At 38.7% G+C, this 23,111-nt stretch overlaps 1 protein-coding gene across 2 annotated transcripts in view; it reads left to right on the top strand.

The window, feature by feature from the left end:
• Positions 1 to 733: 733 nt before the first annotated feature.
• The window catches only part of VIRMA (vir like m6A methyltransferase associated), a 35,572-nt gene continuing 13,194 nt past the window's right edge, over positions 734 to 23,111 (top strand). For both annotated transcript variants that reach the window (XM_063299500.1, XM_063299499.1), the window contains exons 1-15: positions 734 to 810; positions 4,355 to 4,470; positions 5,812 to 5,898; positions 6,327 to 6,375; positions 7,338 to 7,506; positions 7,907 to 8,029; positions 8,485 to 8,793; positions 10,148 to 11,297; positions 12,439 to 12,930; positions 13,547 to 13,701; positions 18,472 to 18,554; positions 19,381 to 19,474; positions 19,872 to 20,416; positions 21,390 to 21,625; positions 22,290 to 22,542. In XM_063299500.1, coding sequence (XP_063155570.1) covers positions 748 to 810; positions 4,355 to 4,470; positions 5,812 to 5,898; positions 6,327 to 6,375; positions 7,338 to 7,506; positions 7,907 to 8,029; positions 8,485 to 8,793; positions 10,148 to 11,297; positions 12,439 to 12,930; positions 13,547 to 13,701; positions 18,472 to 18,554; positions 19,381 to 19,474; positions 19,872 to 20,416; positions 21,390 to 21,625; positions 22,290 to 22,542 — 3,924 coding nt within the window. In that variant the 5' untranslated portion in view covers positions 734 to 747. The remainder of the gene's footprint in view (positions 811 to 4,354; positions 4,471 to 5,811; positions 5,899 to 6,326; positions 6,376 to 7,337; positions 7,507 to 7,906; positions 8,030 to 8,484; positions 8,794 to 10,147; positions 11,298 to 12,438; positions 12,931 to 13,546; positions 13,702 to 18,471; positions 18,555 to 19,380; positions 19,475 to 19,871; positions 20,417 to 21,389; positions 21,626 to 22,289; positions 22,543 to 23,111) is intronic.

Genomic DNA, 23,111 nt, shown 5'->3' with positions numbered 1-23,111 from the left:
CGGTTAAGCGTAGTGCCTGAGATTTATTTTCAACATCAACAGACTTCGGGACTGAAGTTTTAAACACTGTAGGAGGAGTGTCGTGTTAGTTAATGATGGGGAAAAAAAGGAAAGAAGTCTGGTAGCACCTTTTCCGACTAATGAATTTTATTAAAAAGTTACCCACTTTCGTGAGCTACAGCTCATTTCATCAGATGCAAACAGAAACCTTGTGCCTTTTCATAAAATGTGTTAGTCGGAAAAGATGCTACCAGATTCCTTCTGTAGATTTAAAGAAAGGCTTTTCTCGGTGCGACGCTCGTTTATTTAGGAATGGAGAGTCTGTCTCAGTGCTCATTTGGACATAATCCCAGTTAGGTGTACTGAATGAGGGCGACCTGATCGGGCGCCGGGTTTCTCGGAAGTCATTTTATTATATGGGCTTGTGCATCTCAAGTGCGTGTCCGACAAATTCAGCCCCACTCGTCGCAGGTTTACTATAAATTCTTAACCGAGAATCACACACGGAACCAATCCTACACAAGTAATTAAGATTATTCCTAAATAAAGGAAGATTCTGGTGCCTTAAAAATCAGAAAGATTTCCCTCTTCCTGATTTTTAACCTTCTCGTATGTGTGTCTCGCTTTTTATACAAACAAAAAGGCAGGGGGAAGACAAGCGAATGCAGATACTCAACCCACGTGCGCAGCCTTTTTTTACCCCGGAAGTACTTGTAATCAAAGGTTCGGTGCTTCCGCCGACGCAAGATGGCGGCGGATACAACAACGGAGCTTCTGTTTTTGGATACTTTCAAACATCAGAGCACCGAGGTAACGGAGGCAATGTGGGTCTCTGCCCCCAGCCCCATTTTTCCCCAGCCTTGCAGAAGTGATGGGATAGAGTTGTGAGAGTAGATGTTCGTTTTCAGTCGGGAATTAATGAGTCTTAATTGCAGGGCGGGGCGAAAGCTCCTTCTGCATCCCCCACAAAGGAAACCAGCTTCATGTAACGGTAGCGATAGTTCTTATTGCATTTTTTTATAAGGCGATCTGGCTGAGGTATGCATAAGTGTACGGCCGTGTATGGATGTGGAGGCGATATTTCAAATTTTTGCTGTTTTTGATACGTCCCCCCCACCCCCCGGTCTAACTGTGATTACCTATTCGCTGTCGTTTCATCCGGAATATATGCTTCCTGGTTGTAGTTCATAACAATATAACCTGCGTCCCTATCTATCCCCTAGTAAAGTTTTGAAGGGGAGAAATGCCTCTGAGTAGTCCATCTAAATAATGACAGCAGTAGAATCATTATGAGTTTACAAGCATTTTAAGCTATGTAGCTCTCTAGATCAGCCTTCTTGAGTCTCTTGTATCTTATTTCATAAACGTGAAAGAAATCATGGGATTCACTGAAAGACAGACAATAAGCAAGAATAAATTAAATATCTTTGAATATAGATTTCTCTGCATAAAATCATCAGATTTGTGTGCTGTTTGATTTCTGAGAATTGCAGGTGGTGGTATGTGAAATTACTATAGTGTGGATTATATACATGCATGTAGCTTCAGAGTTCTGTTCTCTTGATGTAAGAACTTCATTTAATGCACAATTTTCTTATGCTAGGAGATAGATAAAAGGAACTTTTTCTCTAATGCCATGTGGTTAGATTATTCTGGGTACTGTAGTTAAAACATATCGGGAGGATGCCAGGTCATGTGGTTTTTAATATGCTTTTTACCCATCAAGACGTGTATCCAACAAATGTAGGATATGTGGATTGATTTTTGGGGGGCTATGTTATTTCAGTATAAGCATGTAAAACATCATTAGATAGCTTATTTGATCTCAGTTTTAAAAAGAACATATGAAATATATTGAAATGGGGAAAAGCAATTATGTCAAATTTAAGAACGTTATTTCTCATCTTTGAAGAAGAAAAGCCTGATGTAGTATGCTTTCTGTATTTTATGCTGTGTCTACAATTCTAGGACAATTAGAACAGAATTACAAGATGTTCTGTCAAACATCTGGATTCACCTACTAAAACTAATTTGCTTTCTATGTATGGTGCTCTGTCAAATGTTCAGCTGCATTCTTTGAATGCTTCACTCTTGTCTCCAGTTCTGGGCAGCACAAATAAAAAAGTAATGCCAAATTTATTTTTGTCATTTGAGGAGTTAAGAGGAAGCTATAAAGACAGTGAGGGATCTGGAGAGCAAGGCAAATCAGGAATGGTTAAATGATCTGGGACCATTTAGCCTATAGAAAACATGACTGAGGGGCGATATGATACTGGTCTTCAGATACCAGAAAGTCACATGAAGAGGACCTATTCTCTGTTGGTAGGACCAGAACCAGTGGGTTAGTACTACAAAGAAATAGATTCAGGATAGGCATAAAAAGGCCTTCAAATAGAGGTGGGATGGTCATCTATCAAACATGCACTAGGGGGTCCTGTACTGAGCTAGGTTAGGCTAGATAACCTCTAAGGTCTTCCAAGTAAATGATTCTATCTGATGATTACTGTTTTATTGTTAAAATTGTATCCCATCTTTCCAATTGATACTCTAACACCAGTAGAATATCAATAATGTAATTGCATAAGAATTGATAGTTTAGTGAGTTTCCATAGGCTCTGTTTTTCTGGAAGATCACTTATTTGTTTAAATAAACAAATGGGTGTTTATGTCTATGCACCTTTTCATTAAAAGCTCTTAGAGTGTGTAGAATTTTAAAAATAGTGTTTAAAATTATAAAAATGGAAAGAAAAGTTGTGCTTCCTGTAATATTTTCATTTTAAGAATTACTTATTTCATTAATGTCAAAATAATTTGCTGAGAAATTATTGGAATTGAAATTCTCTGTTGAACATCAAATAAAACTAACCAGATATTTAAATCGTGTAAAGAGATGATTCACAAGTCAGCTTCAGTTTGTATTAACAGCAGTCCTATGAATGTATGCTCAGAAATAAGGCTGACTGTTCATGTGGGCTTACTGCCTATTAAGTACAGGCAAACTAAGAATCTGGCAATAGCAAAAGGCTTTGTATTCTCCTTAAGATGATAGAATATTATGTCTAATAACGTTGTATTCTTTATTTAAATTTTGATTGATTATGTGCCATCAAGTCGTACGACCACATAGATAGATCTTCTCCATTACGATCTATCCCCTAACCTTTTCTTTCAAGTCTCCCAATGGTGCACTCATTGCCACTGTAACTGAGCCCATCTACCTTGCTGCTGGTCGTCCTCTTCTCTTTTCTTCCACCTTTCCCAGAATTACAGTCTTTTCTGGAAAGCTGGATCTTCACATAATGTGTCCAAAGTAGTATAACTTGAGCGTGGTCATTTGTGCCTCAAGTGAGATTTCTAGGTTAATTTGTTCAGTGACCCACTGGTTTGTTTTCTTGGCTGTCCATGATATTCTTAGGAGCCTTCTCCAACTTAATTTAATTATTTTAATTAATTAATCAATTAAATTATTTAAATTAGGTGATTTTTAAATTGCTGCAGGCTGACCACAGAGTAACACATTAAGTAAAATACTGTTAGATTGTTTCAATAATTCTTATGAATATTTTTAAAAACATTTACATATTTTGGCTAAGTATTAAATCCTCAGTATGTACTTTTGCTGCTACCTCTTCTTTTTCTTTGCTTGTCACTCTGAAGATATGCTTTTCAGATCTTTATTTCTTGTCTGTTTGGCCTCTTCGTTCAAACCAACTCCTGGACCTGTCCCTGAACATCATCTGCCTTTGCACCTCATCCAGCTTGTTAACATGACATCAGTCTCTGGCCCTAATGAGTCCATTGGAGTTTTGTGGCTATAATGAATTTAAATTATATTAAATTTCTCCTCACCACAACTTGTGTAGCATATTAGTTGCATTACAGCAAACTTATGGTCATTGGTGTTATGATTAGATCTTCCCATTTAATAAGAATGTACTTGTGAGTATTCCACAGTATCACAAATTCATTCCGTGCTTGAGGACATGTTTGTGCATAAGAAAACAAGTAAAAACTAATTGCGAGCCAAGTATCTGAGTTCTGTTAAGTGTCTAGATATGTAGTACATAGGATTACAATGTTTATCATAGAAAAGTGGGGCACTTTTAAAATGACAAAAGCCAAAGTAAAATAAATTCTACAGTGTCATTTTTTAATGGTCTTGACTGCTGCAAATGGCATGGCGCATCTGGGCATGTCATGAAGAATGACTGTTTATAGCTGTTATACCACTTGTTGCCTTTTAGGTAATGTCTGGATTGTGTGAAATCCATATTTTGACAGATTTTTGAGTGCTTATGAAACAAAACAAAGATATTTTTCAACCTTCATGAATTTTGTTCACTTTGTTTTCTAGCAAAGCACCAATGTAGACGTGGTTCGCTTTCCATGTGTAGTTTACATCAATGAAGTGCGTGTGATTCCTCCAGGAGTAAGAGCTCACTCTAACTTACCTGAAAGTAGAGCTTATGGGTAAGTGAAAAATGCTGTAAGAGATTATCCAGTACTGTTTTCTACATTTTTTTTTTACTTGCAGAGTGTTTTTTCATGTTATATTATTCTTATGAGATAGCCTGTTCACTTCAGTAAAAAAGGGTAATGAATCAGAGAATCAATGTACATGCCTAAGTCCATAATAGAGAGACTTGAATTGAGACTTCCTGGGTTTCTAGTTTGGTCTAGTGGTTAAGGCAACAGGCTAGAAACCAGGAGACTGAGAGTTCTAGTCCTGCCTTAGGTATGAAAGCCGGCTGGGTGACCTTGGGCCAGTCACTCTCTCTCAGCCCAACTCACCTCACAGGGTTGTTATTGTGGGGAAAAGAGGAGGAGGAAGGAGTATTAGGTATGTTCACCACCTTGAGTTATTTATAAAAATAATAAAGGTGGGATAAAAATTAAATAAATAAACATTATCTACTGGAATATATTGCTGCTCTAACAAACCAAAGGTAAGAAAGAACTTGAAGAAGGATTTGTGTATTGATTGAGACAGGAGCTACAGCCAGAAATTTGGAATCTTTGAACCCTGAGGAAGTGATAGCAGGATTTATGAAATGCTGATAAAAGAATAGTGTAGGCTGTGAGTAAATAATGTTCTTTTGAGCTGGATTTGCAAGACATAGTTTGGAGTCAATTCTGGCTAATGTAATTTTTTGTTTGCCTGATTCAGATATTAAAAATGATGAGTCAAATAAGCTAGAAAAGGAGGAAGGAATAGATGTTTGCTTCTTACATCCTTGGCCTACCCTCCTTTCAAAAGCAACTTCCAATAATTGGAAGAGAGGATCCTTTATAGTTGCATTCAGTGTAGTGAAGTATAACTACAAAGACGATATTTTGAGACTTTAGATTTTATGTGGACACATTTGTGCTCGAGACTAGCTAGCAAGCTAGCAAAGTACCTGAGATTAAGGAGCAGCATCACACACATTGCCAAGTGTCATAGGAATTGTCCTACTGAAAGAAAAAAGGCCACAACCAAATTTTATACCATCATTTTATTGGGTTTTATTGAATGTTAGAAGCTTGAATTCAAAAATAAAAATATTGGTAATTTTTTATGTATTATACATAGACAAGTATGCACCTACAATTGAAATTCTGTTCATGTCATAATATCTGTGAAAAGTATTGGCCTTATTTTATAGAAAAAATGAAATAGTAGCCTAATAATGTAAATACTGAGTATTTTTTTTAACAGTTGGGAGCTGTTTATCTTCCTGCAGATTGATTATCATTCTTTCAAGGCTTGACTTGCTATTAATCAGACTTTGGTTAAAAAATGATTTTTTTTCACTTTGGCTCTATTCCCAGTGAGACATCTCCCCATACATTTCAGTTAGACCTGTTTTTCAACAATGTCAGCAAGCCAAGTGCTCCTGTATTTGACAGGCTGGGAAGGTAAGCGCTAAGAATATTCCTTCATAAAACACTGAATATACTTTAGCCCCAAAGCTGTAATATTATGGACTATAAAAAATAAAGTTGCTGGTTCTTTCTCGAGAAGATTCTGGTAATGCATACTTACCATTTCCTGTAACCATTAGTTTCTGTGGTTTCTTCTCAGGTGTCATACTGCCAAATTCTGTCCAACTGTGCTATTGCATAACATTAAACTTACAAGCAATCCTTAGGATGAGTAGTGAATAAAATGCGGGCACAGAGTTCCTCTATTCTGCCATTTAATGCAAAGATATATAATTGTCAAACCTAATCCTAAAAGCATAGGTTGGAAGGTGGTCCTATTGCATGACTGGCTAGTAACAGAAGCTGCTAGAGAAAAATATGGGTGTTTATTACTTAATAACTTATTTTCTTCTGCTTAACAGCCTGGAGTATGATGAAAACTCTTCAATTATTTTCAGGCCCAATGCAAAGGTAATTATTATGTACCTTATGCTGTCCCTCTTGTTAATTAGTGTCGTACTTTTTAACAACCCCTTCTGGGCAGAGGTAATCTTCAGATACTGGATTATTTGCAATGTGTCCTATCAAAGTTTTCTCAGAAGCATCAGTTTGTTCAAAGGATGCTGAAGGGTTCTAAGGGGAAATGGTTATAAACATCTTCTCTCACTGCTAGCTTGTTTCCAGGTGTAATTCAAAGTGCTGGCTATTGAGCTTTTGGAGTATTATTCTCAGAATAACTATATTCTACCACATGAAACTTAAAATTTTCATTGGAAGCCTTTCTAGGATATTGAATAGCTTAGGGATTGGTGTAGATTTTTTGTTTGTTTGTTTAAACAGTGTCTGAAATCTTACGTGGTGAGAACTCTAAAATATCATAGAATTTTGGCTGTGTGTGTGTGGGGGGGGGGTTGGCCCCCGGATACTGTCTGGGGCTATTATGGAAGGCAACAGAGATGTAACTGGGGGGTACTCTGGTGCAAGTGATTGCCGTATTGAACACTTCAGGAAAAGCTGTGTGTAATGACGATTTGTGATTTTCCTGTACTATATGAAGTTATTGAACTTCATTATATTACAAACATTCAGGAGAGAGGCAGATATTTTTCCCAAACCTCATTCTTTGTCCATACCATTATATTTAATAGAGAGAAATTTAATAGAGAGAAATTCCTGGCAAAAATGGACTTCGTGTTTTTAGACACATCACGGTTATGAAAGCTGAAAACAGTTGAAATAAAAAGCATATATTTTCAAAACTGCTGTAGAATTTTGGATATACAGGATTTTCAAAGCTCAAGTACTGGTTTAACAAGCAATACACATTAAACAGGACTGTGCCTTTTTGTTGCACGTTGATACTGTCACTAAATTAAAAATCCAAATGTAACAAGTCATGTTTTAAATTCTGTGGTTTATTTTAAATAAAACAGGTAAACACTGATGGCTTAGTTTTAAGAGGCTGGTACAACTGCCTGACACTGGCAATATATGGCTCTGTTGATAGAGTAGTAAGCCATGACAGAGACTCTCCACCACCACCACCACCACCACCTCCACCTCCTCAGCAGCAACCAGCTTTGAAAAGAACTCCAAAATTGGGTGAGCCATGCTATTCTAGTTTCAAATTCTCTTCAAAATGGTTCAGGTTAGGAAAGCAAATCTTTCGTAGCGGTCAAGCATATGTTGCTAAACATTTGTGTTTTTCAGTACTACGTTCAGTAGAATTCATTCTGTGAGTTCATGAATACAGCAGATGCATCAGAATTTTGCTGAATAATTCTCTTCCTGATTTCAAACCCTTAAAGGTTGGGTTAACCAGAGGCAGGATTTTGTTCCCTCATCAATTTTTATTTCACTTCTCCCATCCCACTCTATGCAGTCCATTTCCACTGCTTTGAAAACTGAAGGAAATTGCAAAAACAGTTTGGGCTTTTGTTTATTTTGCAGTGTGATTTTAAAAAAAATCAAAACTTTTCTTTGACTCAAACATCTTTTACAGCTGATGGAGAGAGAGAGGAGCAGTTTAATGGCAGCCCTCCACGGCCTCAACCTAGAGGACCAAGGACTCCACCAGGCCCCCCTCCTCCTGATGATGATGAAGATGAGCCAATGCCTGTATCAGGTAGCCAGAAGGAGATTCTGTTCCCATTTATTTAAACTCTGAGGGGAAAAGCTTTGGATCTGTGAAATAATTTCACTAATATATGTTTTGATATCTAAATTAGGGCACCAGGTATACCGTGTTGTCAGTGTTGTTTTCTTGACACAGTGTTTTGTATATTGCATTGGGTTAGGACTTTTCCTTCTCACGGAGAGTACTTTATAGTTTACATGGTTCAGTGTTTAATAAAGAGTTGACATTGATTTTTAAAATGAAAAAATAAAATCTTCCCCACATCCACATTATGTAAAACTAAATCTGGTGGTGCAGTATCTGATTGGTCAGTAGTAGTATTTCAATATAACCTTAAATCAGATATCTTTGTCACTTAATTAACTTACATTATAGGTGACTTTTCAGTATTGAAACCTCAAGCGTTCAGTATGTTCTTTTGCTATTAATGATATTTTTTTCAGTTGCTGGAGAAAAAGATGATGATGTTGATCACAGAGAGGATTATTTTGAGCCCATTTCTCCTGATCGGACTTCCATTCATCAAGAAGGTCCATATTCTGATGAGGCGGAAGTGGAAGAAGAACAACCAGAAGAAATGGAGGATGATGAAGAAGGTGTGGATGTTGAGGAGGAAGAGGATGAGGAAGAGGATGATGATGGTCAAACAGACAGCATTCAGGATGATGAAGAGGATGAGGATGAGGATGAAGATGAGGATGACGATGATGAGGAAGAAGAGGAAGAAGGTGATGAAGAGGAAGAAGGTGAAGGTAGGCTGGGGGTTGATTCATGCATGTATACGTTATGCTGTCCTTGTTCAATAAGAATTGACTCTCAGATAAATATCTGGCCTGGCTCTATTGGAAGAACACTGTACCTGAGGCAACACTGGGAGTGTGTGAACATTCCGTTTTGATTAGCCTGTGATGGCCAATGCATATAGCTGAATCCTCACTTGATGTTAACCGTGAATCATTGATTTACATGCAACCTGAGAATATGGAATTTAGGAAGCAATTTTGGCAGCAAAAAAAATTAAAAAGGAAGATTTAACTGTTAATACATTTTTTTCATTCTTTTCCAAAAACTAATTTTTACAAGAGGGGCTGCAAATATCTGTAGGTGAAAAGGGAGTAATTGGATACAGCCAATAACGTTGTGGAATAGTTCAGTCATTTATGTGAGTCATTGATGAACCCCAAGGTAGTGCTTCCCTTGAAAGCACATCTAAATTTTCCAAAGCTTAAATTGCAATATTTATTTGCTGTACTGATATCCTTCCTGCACTTCACCCAGTAGTGAGTGCTTTAGTTAATGTCACTCTATGAGGGCTAGTTAGCACTGTTTCTGACATTTAGTAATGAGATACACTGTTCTCATAATAGCAGTATTCCTGCATTCTTTTTTAATAAATATTTCCTTACAGTATGTGTTAAATTTTCTTTCCCTGTCCTGTTAAAAATACAACAGGAGTCAAGTAGCTCTATATACAAGCATCCCGTCTGAACAAGGGCCAGGAAGCAACGGGGCTGTTCAGTTTGCCTTGGTAACCTTTTCAGTATGACTGCAATAAATATTGTTTGCAATCTTTGTGAGAGCTGTTGGGATTGTAGGCCAGTAAATTCAAATAATTTTTGCAAAGACACTTGGAATTTGTCTCTGAATATTAATATGTATTTGAACATCTTTGTTCTATTTTGACATAGTTGCGTCAGCTATTATAAGTATGAGAAATCGTTGCTAGCCAAAATACTTCTCTTTGTTTTCTCTTCGAATGCTTGAAGCCTGATCTTGGCCTTGTTTTCTTGGTAATAGTTTTTCTGTGGTCCTTGCACCTTTTTAGATGTCAATATGATTGAAACCTATAGAAATTTTGGGAATGAAAAACACAAGAATCTTAGATGTGGGGAGAATATCATTATATAGCATTTTATAGCCTTCTGTTCTTAATGTGTGCTTTGGTTGATAACAGATAGATTATTTATTTCTTGGGCTATCTATGTGTATGAGGACACAGGAAGATTGGGAGACAATACATTATATTTTATCTAATCAACAGTTAAAACAATGAGTTCTATAGATTGTGTATGTTTTTAACAAGGTTATTTTAAACATTCATTTCAGGAGATGATGGTTATGAGCAAATTTCAAGTGACGAAGATGGAATTGCTGATTTGGAACGAGAGACATTTAAGTACCCAAGCTTTGACATTGAATATACTGCTGAAGATTTAGCCAGAGTGCCACCTGTAACCTACGATCCTTTTGATAGGGAGCTTGGGCCTCTTCTGTATTTCAGTTGCCCCTACAAGACCACTTTTGAGATGGAAGTTGCTAAGATGAGAGATCAAGATCTAGACAAGGAAAACTGCGGGGCAGTTGAGAGTTCTGTTAAATTGACTGAACTCCTTGAATTATATCAGGAGGAGAGAGGTGCAAAGTGGGTCACGGCTTTGGAAGAAATACCCAGTTTAATAGTCAGAGGGCTGAATTATTTGCAGTTAAAGGATACAAGCCAGGACTACATAAGCCAATTGGTTGACTGGACAATGCAGTCTTTAAATCTGCAAGTAGCCTTGAGACAACCAATTGCTTTGAATGTCCGTCAGCTGAAAGCTGGGACAAAACTTGTTTCCTCGCTGGCAGAATGTGGAACTCGAGGAATAGAAGCACTCTTGCAAGCGGGAGTAATTGATTCTTTATTTGAGTTGCTCTTTGCAGATCACGTGTCCTCCTCCCTTAAACTCAATGCTTTCAAAGCTTTGGATAGTGTTGTTAGCATGACTGAAGGAATGGAGATTTTTTTGAGGAGTGGTTTGGAGGCCAGTGAAAAAAGTGGCTATCAGAGACTATTGGAGCTTATTCTCCTGGATCAGACTGTAAGGGTAGTCACTGCAAGTTCTGCCATTTTACAGAAATGTCACTTCTATGAGATTCTGTCTGAGATAAAAAAAATTGCTGACCAGCTAGCAGAAAATTCTCCACCCCTTCCGAATCATTCTGAGTCTGAGCAGGATCCAGATGCTGGACCTGAAAGAGGCAACCAGGAATATGAAAATGATGTGGATGCTCCAATGGATATGGACAATCTTTTGGAGTCCTCCACTATGAATGAAGGAGAAATTGAAAAACTCATTAACCTTTTAGATGAAATTTTGCATTTGATGGAGACAGCCCCACACACCATGGTCCAGCCACCTGTGAAATCTTTTCCAACAACAGCACGCATTACAGGCCCCCCAGAAAGGGATGATCCTTTTCCAGTCCTGTTCAGGTATGTATGTATGTTTTTTGATTTTGGTAGGTGGCTTCAGTTATGCTTATTCTGGCCTTTTCTACTTGGGACCATCTAGATATGTCCATCACACTTCCATCGTTCCTGCACAGCATATTCAAAAGCCAAACTTTGGCTAATTGGTGTTGAAGCCTGACCCAGTTTGGGGAAGTCTGCTTTATATGTTCCAGAAGATTACCAGACTTCTTTTCCCAATTTTTAACACGTGCTTATAATGCATGTCCATTGCTTAATAAGGATTGTTTGTTTAATGGAGGAAATATTTTAATTGCTTTATTACTCTCATTTTCCATTTCTCTGTCATGTGTCATAACTCCTCTCCTTATCAAGTCAGCTCACTGTTCCCATTTAAATTAATAATATAAACTAGATAAGATCTGAGTTACTCAAATTTTACTTCAATTTACTAGTCTTCAATTCTGACTAATAAGTAGCTATGGGTAAGTCACAAGTTCTCAAACCAGCACACTTTGTAGGATGTTTGTAATGATAATACTGGTTAACTGGTGTGCTATTCTGAATTCTTCAGAAGAGTAGGCTATTTATGAGAAGATTCTGCCCTCTGAATTGTGCATAATCTACTCCCTGAAAATCCTTCAGTCTTTCCAACTTGTAGTCCTTGAAAATTGTAGTAATCTCCTTGTTACAATGGCAGTATTTTCTCCTTATGTTGATAAAATAGTAATAAATTAGCTACCTGCTTCATTAATTTCTTTAAGTTTTCAAGGACATTTGAGGTCATGTGATTTGCAAAATCCTTAATAATTAACTTTTAACAAATAGTTTTGATTACTTGAATTGGGGGAAGATATAGCAATCAATAAAAGTTTAAATAACTTTTACCTTGTTTTTTTTATGGGGCAATATACAAACTGGTAAAAAAAACTACTGAAATGTAAATCCCAGGCTTAGATGGATATCAGTTTTGCTTTTAATAGTTGTGATATTAATTAATGTATCTGCGGGATTTGTCTTCTATTCCAAACCACAATGGTGCCTTGTAATACAGATGTAGAATTGTAACCTTCCTGTGATGTTGCTGGTAAGCTAGCCATTGGGAAAAATTCAGTGGATAGACAATATTTCCAAATAGAATTATTTATCCTTTTCATTTCTCCAGGTATCTTCATAACCACAATTTTTTGGAGTCTGTCACTTTGCTGTTGTCAAATCCAATAACAAATGTGCATCCTGGGGTACTTCAATCTGCCAGAGATATTCTGAGGTTTTTAGCACAGTCACAGAAAGGTCTCCTTTTTTTCCTCTCTGAATATGAAGCCACAAATTTGCTGGTTCGAGCTTTTTGCCAGTTTTCTGATCCCGATCAAGAAGAAGGTCTACAAACAGATGGGGCAGGCGATGAAGCGTTTCCTTTATGGCTTCTTCATTCGACCCAGACACTGCAGTGCATTTCAGAACTATTCTGCCACTTCCAGCGTTGCACAGCCACTGATGAAACCGACCATTCAGATCTCCTGGGAACCCTTCATAATCTTTACTTGATCACTTTTAACCTTGTAGGAAGAGCTGCTGTGGCCCATGTCTTCAGCCTTGAGAAGAATCTCCAGAGCCTTATTACTTTAATGGAGTTCTATTCCAAAGAAGCATTAGGGTAATTATTATTAGTATATTTATATCCTGCCTTTATTTTGTGCGACTCAAGGTAGTGTACATATTGCTGCTGCTTCCTGTTTGTCCCACAACTGCGACCTCGTGAGGTGGGTTGGGCTGAGAGAGTGACTGGCCCTGCCATTAAGTCTTATACTTTAAGAGAGCTCTCTGTAGGCTCCTGTAACAGGATTGATAGACGCTGTCAACTGAGTTCAGAACAGTGCTGTTCTTCCTTAATTCTAAAGGTCATTGCTTGCTTCTAACCAACTTTCTCTTTAAATTCTGAGGACTGTGATATATTTTAAGAGTGGAAGGATTATGAAAGAATAGGATGGCTTGATAATATCTCTTTCAATTGGTACGATTTTGCTCTCCTGTGTTTAATATAAGGTAGAATCCAGTGTTGGACAGGTGGGAATCCTCTTGCAGAGTTGGCTTTCCTTGTGTAAGTTCTGTGTTTCCTCTGGAGGGTGGGAAGCCAGTGATGGAAACTTAAATTCTGGATTTTATGCTTGGTATGAAAATTAAATTAAATCATGAAATGTTCCTGAAGTAGATTAGTAAGAATGGATGGATATATGAAACTGGTTGCAGGTTTTTTTAAACGTATGTTTCAGTGACTCCAAATCAAAGAAGTCAGTTGCCTACAATTATGCCTGCATCCTTGTTCTACTGGTGGTACAGTCTTCCAGTGATGTCCAGATGCTTGAGCTGTACTCGGCACCCCTGCTGAAGCTTTGCAAAGCTGATGAAAATAACACCAAATTGCAAGGTACACTCTTCGTTATTATTGGACAATATATTTTTTTCCTTCCTAGCATTTTTCGCACATTTGCAGGACAATATTTTAGTTATATATTTATTTATCAAATGTTGCCACTGACCATCTCCCCCCTCTGGGCGGTTTACAAAAACAATAAAAACATTAAATATCATAAACATAAATACCTAATACAATATAACAATATAATATAAAACATAAGTATAATATAAAATCCAAATGATAGTTGATATAAAACCACTTGTGTATATCTAAAGGGCCATTTTAGGGGACCAGCCATCCCCAAGAGTGATTACCTCCCTCCCCCCAGGCAAGATGGCAGAACCAGGTTTTTAGTTGCTTTTAGAAAACCACCAGGGATGGAATTTGCCTTATCTCTGGGGGAAGGATGTTCCAGAGGGTGGGAGCCACTGCAGAGAAGGCCTGCTTCCTGGACCCTGCCAGATGAAATTCTCTTACAGACGGGGTCTGTAACATGCCCTCTTTGCATGATAGGGTAGGGTGGGCAGATGTAATGGGGACGAGACAGTCCCTCACGTATCCTGGACCCATGCCATGAAGGGCTTTAAAGGTAATAACCAACATCTTGAATTGCACCTGGAAGCAGACTGATACCCAATGCAGCTCGCGAAGCAATGGTGTAACATGTGCCGATCTAGGGACATCAAGAATTGCCTGCACAGCTGCATTTTGGACCAGCTGTAGCTTCCGGATACTCTTCAAGGGTAGCCCTATGTAGAACGCATTGCAGTAGTCCATATGGGAGATGACCAGGGTGTGAGTGACCGTGCGAAGGGCCTCCCGGTCCAGGAAAGGGTGTAACTGGCACACAACACGAAGTTGCACAAAGGCTCTCCTGGCCATGACTGCCACCTGCTGTTCGAGCAGGAGTCGTGAGTCCAGGAGGACCCCCAGATTGTGCACCGGGTCTGTCTGGGGCAGTGCGATCCCATCCAGCACTAAAGATTCCTGGATACCGAGGGGCCCCCCACTCAGCCACTCCATCTTACTAGGGTTTAGCTGAAGCCTGTTGTTCCAGACCCCAACAGCCCCCAGGCACCACGAAAAGGTGGTCACAGCATCACTTACTTCACCTGGGATGGAGATGTATAGTTGAGTATCATTGGTGTATTGATGGTACCTTATCCTGTGATGGTGGATGATCTTGCCCAGTGGCTTCATGTAGATGTTAAAAAGGAGTGGAGAGAGTACTAAGCCTGGCGGCACACCACAAAGGAGGGGCCGTGGGTCGGATCTCTTGCTCCCTATCAACGCTGATTGGGACCCGCCCTGGAGGAAGGAGGTGAACCAGCACCAAACTACGCCGCCCACCCCCAACTCCCTGAGCCAACCCAAAAGGATACCATGGTCGATGGTATCGAAAGCCGCTGAGAGGTCAAGAAGAGTCAGGATGGATGCACTGCCTCCATCCCGCCCCTGCCAGAGATCATCCATAAGAGTGGCCAATGCCATTTCCATTCCATATCCAGGCCTGAAATCTGACTGGAAGGGGTCTAGATAATCCATTTCATCCAGTAGCCTTTGGAGCTGCAGCGCCACCACTTTCTCAACCATCTTCCCCAAAAAGGGAGGTGGGAGACTGGATGAAAATTTTCCAGAACAGTGGGGTCCAGCAATGGTTTCTTGAGGAGGGGGAGCACCAGCGCCTCCTTAAAGGCCGCCGGAAACACCCCCTCTCTCAAGGATGCATTTACCATTGCTTGGACCCAACCACCTGTCACCTCCCGAGCTGCTTTCACTAGCCAGGAGGGGCAAGGGTCTAGTTGACAAGTGATGGCATTTACAGTTCGGAGGATCTTATCCACTTCCCCGGGCCCAACAGGATCAAACTGCTCCCAGATAACAGAGTAAGCCTGTCTCCTTGGCATCTCCACAGACCCTGTTCATGCTTGGAGTCCAACTCAGACTGGATCTTAGCGATATTATCCTGCAGATGCTCAGAAAACTCCTCAGCACGACCCTGAAGATTGGTCACCGAGCCCCCCTTTCCTAGGAGGGATCGAGTGACCCTAAACAGGGTCGCTGGGCGGCATTCTGCAGATGCAATAAGAGCGGAGAAATATTGACATTTTGCCACTCTTACCGCCACAAGGTAGGCCTTAATAGCGGCTCTAGCTTGTGTTCGGTCGGGTTTGGACTTTGTTTTCCTCCAGCGGTGCTCTAGACGTCTTTTCATCCTCTTCAGAACCCTTAATTCCTCCATAAACCATGGGTGGTGCCGGGTTCAATGGGACAAGAGAGGCCGCATAGGTACTATCCTGTCCAAGGCCCCGGCCGCCCCCTTATTCCAGGTAGTGGCCAGGGCCTCTGCTGGACTGTGCAGCAGGTCCTTGGGTATAACCCCCAGCTCCTTCTGAAACCCCTTCGGGTCCATCAGTCGCTGAAGGCGGACCAGTCGAATGGATCCTGCCTCCCTGTGGAGGGGTGTGCTATGGGAGAACCTCAAGGCCACCAGGGCGTGATCGGACCATGGCAAAGGTTTTGACCTTTGTGATTTGACCATGACTAGCATTTTTCCCACATGTGCAGGACAATATATTAAATGATGTAGGAAAAATATTTTTGTTTCATTATTGCTACTGTATATATTAAGATTACTAGTTTGAATCATTTAAAGGTCTTTAGCTTTCTTATAAAACTGGTTTTGAAACAAAAAATTCTCTGGTTTGTGTGATATGCTACTCACTGATGGATATCATAAAATGTTGGAAAGAAATACTTGGATTCATATTCTATAATGATGAACCACTTTGATTCTTTAAATCAACTCTTGTTTCCATTAGTACATCACTTGTTCCTGCACAGCTTTAAAGTGCAGTGGGCTGATCCTACATTCTACATTCCCAAACAGTGTTGGGATTTCTGTTCCTTGAATAGCATCACCTGCTGCCTCCCAAGATTGTAAATTAATTTTAATGTCAAAGGAGCTATAAAAAGCAGTATGCAGTGTGGTTGGAGGCCTGCTGCTGAGTGGAAAAGACAGTCCTGATAGACGCATCTGATTTCTTTCATGCGTGAAGTGTACTTCCAGGAATCTCAAGAATACTATTTAAAGTTTTGTTCCTAATTTTATTTATATAAATGATTTTTAGCTTGTTTTTCAATGCTGTCCAATTTCCATAGTTGCTTAGGGCCTTTCATTAAACATCTAGGTTGGTGGTTGAAATGGTTTGTGTGCATTCTTTGTCTTCACTGATGGCAAGACACTTTTGAATACAGTGTGAATAAGAAGGCTCAAACAGTTGTAAGGAATAGTTTTTCCTTCTGCTGTGAAGTCCAGCTAGATATTAAAAACAATATTATTTCTGTTTCATTATTTTGCTCTAAAGCCTTATGTATCAAGTTAAAAAAAACAGATATTGAATAAAACACTAAAGGAGACATCTGTTGGGAATAAATTGTGAGTGTGTGCCCACAATCCTGTCTGTCGGGGAACGGGTCCAGTCTTTTGAATGCAAAGTGGCTGAGCTGGAGATGTTTAGACAGCCATAGAAGTACACAGATGAGTCCTTCTGGGATGTGCTCCCCAGAATGACAGTGCCTTGCTGTTAGGGAGAACGGGAGTCTTGGGGAAGGAGGACATGATTTCAGTGATAGAAATTCCCATATTTGGGACTTAGTCCTTAGGTGATGAACCCATATGCTCTAGTGCTGAAAGTATTCCTCCAGGGAACAGAGGGCTTTCATTGTGGGTCATTCAATCTTTAGGGTTTGTGATGAGAAAATAGATCTGCCCGGTGTGAAGGTGAGAGGTGTTATCTGCAGTCTAGATAAGCTATAAATAGTGTTCAGAAAGAGGCAGTGCTTGTATTCCACGTTGGCATCTATGATATTGGGCAACATAGCCAGCCAATCTTGGAAGCCAAAGTTGGGCTGCTAGGTAGTGAAGTCCACAGCTTCCAAGGTAGCATTCTTAGAAATGGTATTTGGTTCACATGCAAGCAGAGCTCGAGGCCTCCGTGCATGGATAAGAAGTTGGTCCTTGGGAGAAAGCAAGAAAGGTGTGTATTTTTCAGCCTTTTGGTGTAGACAGATCAAGAAGCAAACACCACAAGAAATGCTGCCTCACCAATCTTGGAGTAGATGGCTTTCTCCTGACTAGCAGATTAACCAGTTTTTCAGAGTCTTTACTTAGAATAAACGAGCCAAAGTCATTCTTTAATAGTTTAATTAGTTTAATAGAACTTCTTTAACAGTGTTCTTGATGCTTTCCTTTGTATATGAAGAACAGGTAATCTTTAAGAAGGCTTAAAGACCTCACCCAGGCCTTTGGCAAGGATGACTGACACCCCTTTCTTCCTGCATGTTCCCCTCCGGGGTTTGTTGGGTTTGTTTTCTTTGCCATTGTTGTTTTTTTGTCTGGTGATGTTTTTGTGTTTTTTGTATTGTTCTTTGTTTTTAAATGTTTTTAACAATTGTAAACCACCCAGAGTTGCTGGGAGTTGGGCAGCATATACATTTAATTAATAATAATAATAATAATCTTAAATACAGAATTGTAAGAAAGAATAGCAGGAAATATTCAAACTAAACTGAATTAGTAAAATTGTATAAAAGTTTCTTAGTCTTTTGGTTAAGAATGAGTACTGTGTTCTTAGTGTGTGTATGTGTGAGACACAATGTGCCCCCATTTCTAAGATTCAATTAGTTTTAGTTCCAAAAGGCCTATCACTTTAATGCTTTTCACAATTTTTTGAATGTATCATATAACATTCATCAAGTCATCTTGCTTGTTTTTAGAACTTGGCAAATGGCTGGAGCCACTGAAAACACTCCGGTTTGAAATTAATTGTATCCCAAATCTCATTGAATATATTAAACAGGTCAGTAAAATAAATAAGTAAACACTTGCATTTATATATTTGGGGGGGAGTGTTTTTTTCAGCCCTTGTTCCTTTTTGCAGTACACATACATAGCACTGTTCAATCAGGTTTAAATCATAAAGCTCATTGTATTTTGGAATGCTATATTATAAACAAATTTTGTAGTTTTTCGATGGTTTCCTTTACTTAGGACCTATTAGAACAGCAAAATACCCATCTTTTTGAACAAATGTGCTTTGAAGTTAATTTTATTTCAAATTATGTTCAAAACAGGTGTGCTGATCAATTAAAATATTTTGAGAAGGGAAAAATTTGGATTGGCAGTCCTATGATTGCTGTTCACTTTGGGTTACTTAAATCTCTAGATTGGTCCTCCCACCCTATCCTCCTTTTCCTGTTTACTGTTTTACTTAAATATTCATGAAACAATACATCCACGCTAACAGTTTGGTATCCAAATATTTTAAATATTTGAATAGCGACCTTACAGAACATATACAATTGTTTTCTTTTTAAAACAAACCTGGGTGTATTGCATAGTAAGGAAGGACCAAATGTTGAACCAGATCCATTGCTAGACTGCTGAATTACCTAAGTCAGGCTTTCCTTATCCTAGTGCCTTCTATATATGTGAACTTCAAGTTCTAAAATCTACAGTACTAGTCAACATATGGGGAATTGTAGCTTTCATGTAACAATCTTGGTTACATGCAAAAATTAAATTGATCTGTCCATTGTTTCCACAGAAGCAGTATTTGTCTATTAAATCAGGTATATCCCTTTTGAATATTTTTTTAACCATTAGTCTATTTCTTTACTTTAAAGAACATTGATAGCTTGATGACTCAGGAAGGAGTTGGTCTTCCTACTGCACTTCGTGTCTTGTGTCATATTGCATGTCCTCCACCTCCTGTTGAAGGTACAATTTTTTATCTATCTATCTATCTATCTATCTATCTATCTATCTATCTATCTATCTATCTATCTATCTATCTATCAAATTTCTATTACCGCCCATCTCCCCCCAAAAAGGGGAACTCTGGGCAGTTTAGATTTAACTGCTTAGTTCTCATTCATTAGAATGGATTGTAATCAATCACACTATCACAAAGATTCTAAAATATATTGTTCTTGGGATACTGATCATGTAAATCCTGGAGTAATTGTCAGTTCATTCTGCTGAGTGAAAAAAAATATGTGAAAGTATTTATGTTTGGTCACCAGCAGAAGTCACTGCATCTATATTACTTAATAATAAAGTAGAAAATAAAATATAAAGACTTTTCTTCTTTTTATTTTTCCTATCATTCATAAAGGGCAGCAGAAGGACCTTAAGTGGAACCTTGCAGTTATTCAGCTCTTCTCTTCTGAAGGAATGGACACTTTTATTCGAGTTCTGCAAAAATTAAACAGCATTCTTATTCAGCCCTGGAGGCTCCATGTCAACATGGGAACAACTCTTCATAGAGTCACTACGATCTCCATGGCCCGATGCACTCTCACACTTTTGAAGACCATGTTAACTGAGTTGCTACGTGGAGGATCCTTTGAATTTAAAGATATGCGTGTTCCTTCAGCACTTATTTCTTTACATATGCTTTTGTGTTCTATAACACTCTCCGGACGTTTAGACAGTGATGAACAGAAAATCCAGAATGATATTGTTGATATCTTGTTGACTTTCACCCAGGGTGTTAACGAGAAGTTAACCATCTCAGAAGAAACTTTAGCCAATAATACTTGGTCACTTATGCTAAAGGAGGTTCTTTCTTCTGTTCTAAGAATCCCAGAAGGATTTTTCTCTGGCCTTATATTGCTTTCAGAACTACTGCCTCTTCCACTGCCTATGCAGACCACTCAGGTAAATAAAAATTACCAATTGATTTTAAAAATTAGCTGATCTGAAAGTTGAGGAGCTATGAAACATACTTGGGAGTTTGACATGTATTAATATATTGACATTTTATATACATGGAAATTCATTTTATTACTGGCTATAACCACTAAGCAAAATATAGTCTGGAGAACCAAGAAGAATATAGGACCAAGTACTACAGGCATCAGTATGGAGTGCCTGGTTATGTAAACTTTTCACTGAATATGTGTACCTACAGGGCTGTTTTGTGGAAAGAATTTTGAATATGAATTCAGCTGAATTGACATACTCCCCTTGGCAATTTTGCTGGGAGCTCCTGGTGGATGGCTTTCAATCAAAGATCATTGAAATGTAAAATAGATGCTGAAGCTGGCTAAGAGTAAAAGTAAATTGATTCAAATTCAGCTTAACCTCTGGCTTTTTATGTCCATAGAATTTAGGGATTCAACTGGTCTAGGTTCTTCTGGTGGCCAGAAATGTACTTTTCCTGAACTGGAGAGTCAAACCATTATTTACAAAGTGTTTGCTAATCTAAAGCAGGGAAGCCAATTTTTCTAAACTTTCTTTTGGCCAGAATTTCAAATGATCTTTCCATTTTATTTAATGTTTTTTCCCCTTGATTTTAGTTTTAAACAGTATAGTTGTAAAAATGAGGAGTTATTACAGGATGAGGATGAAAAGTTAAACCTCCTTTAAGTCAAGCTCAGTTCTTGGTTATTGAGCCTAGTTTGGTATTTATGTCAAAATATTGGTCCTGGTGTCTGGGGACTCTTTTCAATAGCAATCTGAATGAAAATCATCTGCCTATTGAATGCTGGGTAGCTTTCCTGTCTTTTCTTTGCTGGGGAAAATAGACCTTCATTATATGTACATTGTCTAGAAGATTCCAGAGTGAGAGTAGCAGAGCATGCTGCAAATGTTTATTGTGCATTTCAAAGGATTATTTTGTTTTCTATAGGTTATTGAACCACATGACATATCAGTAGCTCTCAATACTAGAAAACTTTGGAGCATGCATCTTCATGTCCAAGCAAAATTACTGCAAGAAATAGTACGATCGTTTTCTGGCTCCACTTGCCAGCCTATTCAGCATATGCTAAGGCGCATTTGTGTACAGTTGTGTGACTTGGCCTCACCAACGGCTCTCCTTATTATGCGAACTGTCTTAGATCTACTTGTAGAAGATCTGCAAAGGTACACATCAATATTTTGTCAAAAGATTAAGAAGTAGAAAAGTTGATCTCATTGGTCACAATTTTGCCTGCTCACAGTTGAATGTAGACTTAAGAGGTCCTGTATTTTGGAAAATGGGCTGTGCTGTCACTTCCTGTCTTATTCAACACTTAGTCATCTGCTCTGGACCCTAGGCCTTCTGTTTCGTCAGATACGTGATCGTCCATCCAGCTACTGAATGTGTCCTGTAGCAACTGTGTATTGTGCGGTGGGGGACAAGGACTAGGTTTGATCTTTGAATAGTGTGCCAGGTGCTAGGGAACTATACACCAAAAAGTAAATATTTCATTTCATTTCTTTATGGTCCCAGAATAATAACAAGTTAGTAAGATTAGTACAAAGAAGTGGGTGAAACAGGAAAAAACCCTCCAAAATTTGATTCTATTTCCTGAATATTTACTTTTCATTTAAGTCACTTAAAGACCACTGATAGTATTATTCCCTGTGTAGTTAGTAATCCCTAACCCCTGTAACTTTTCGGCTAGGTGGCAGTTTGACAGCTGTGCAAGAATGAACATTGTATATATAGATGAGTGAATGAAAATTTTCAAACTTGCATTGTTTGTTTTGATTTACATTTCTATCTAGTGTGATATCATCCTAATAAAGAAATTTCTCATTTCAGCAACACAGAAGATAAAGAGAAGCAATACACTGGTCAGACCACCCGCTTACTTGCTTTATTTGATGCACTGGCTTCGCACAAAGCTTGTAAATTGGCTATTTTGCACCTGATTAATGGAACTGCTAAAGGCGATGAAAAATATACTGAAGTTTTCGTAGAGCTTTTGTCTTTGATGCAAACTGCAGGGGAAAACATAATTCAGCAGCAGTGTGCAGAGTACTTAGCTTCTATTTTACAGTCCCTTTGTGACCAGGTATTTAAAATGGAAAATGTAAAGAAGAACTTAATTTTATTTTCTTTATTCTTTATATGTTGCCATAGTTACATTTACACACATTTAGATACATGAATGTCCTGTTATGCATTGGTAAGCTGTGAAGAAATGGAGTACAGGTAGTCCTCATTTAACAACTGCCCTGTTTACATTTATGACCATTACAGTATCCCCACAGTCACATGATCGAGATTCAGGCACTTCGCAACTGGCAGGTGTTTACGACCATTGCAGCATCCCGCAGTCACATGATCACCATTTGTATGCTTCACAGCTGGCTTCCAACAAGCAGAGTCAGTGGAGAAGCCAGCAGTAAAATCATCAGTCACATGATGTCTTGCTTAATGACTGGGGATGATTCACTTAATGACTGTGGCAGAAGTGAGGTTGAAAGCCTGTCGCAGTTACATGATATCTCGCTTAGCGATGGAGTTGCCAGTCCCAGTTGTTGTTAGGTGAGGACTACTTGTAAAGACATTCTTTTTCTTGGAAATAGTTGTGCCATATCAGAACAGATTCAGAATCTTGTCTGCTGTACTGTGGCAGTG

The sequence above is a fragment of the Candoia aspera genome, chromosome 3, assembly GCF_035149785.1.
Source record: "Candoia aspera isolate rCanAsp1 chromosome 3, rCanAsp1.hap2, whole genome shotgun sequence".
NCBI lineage: Eukaryota > Metazoa > Chordata > Lepidosauria > Squamata > Boidae > Candoia > Candoia aspera.
This window is presented reverse-complemented; position numbering and strand designations above follow the sequence as displayed.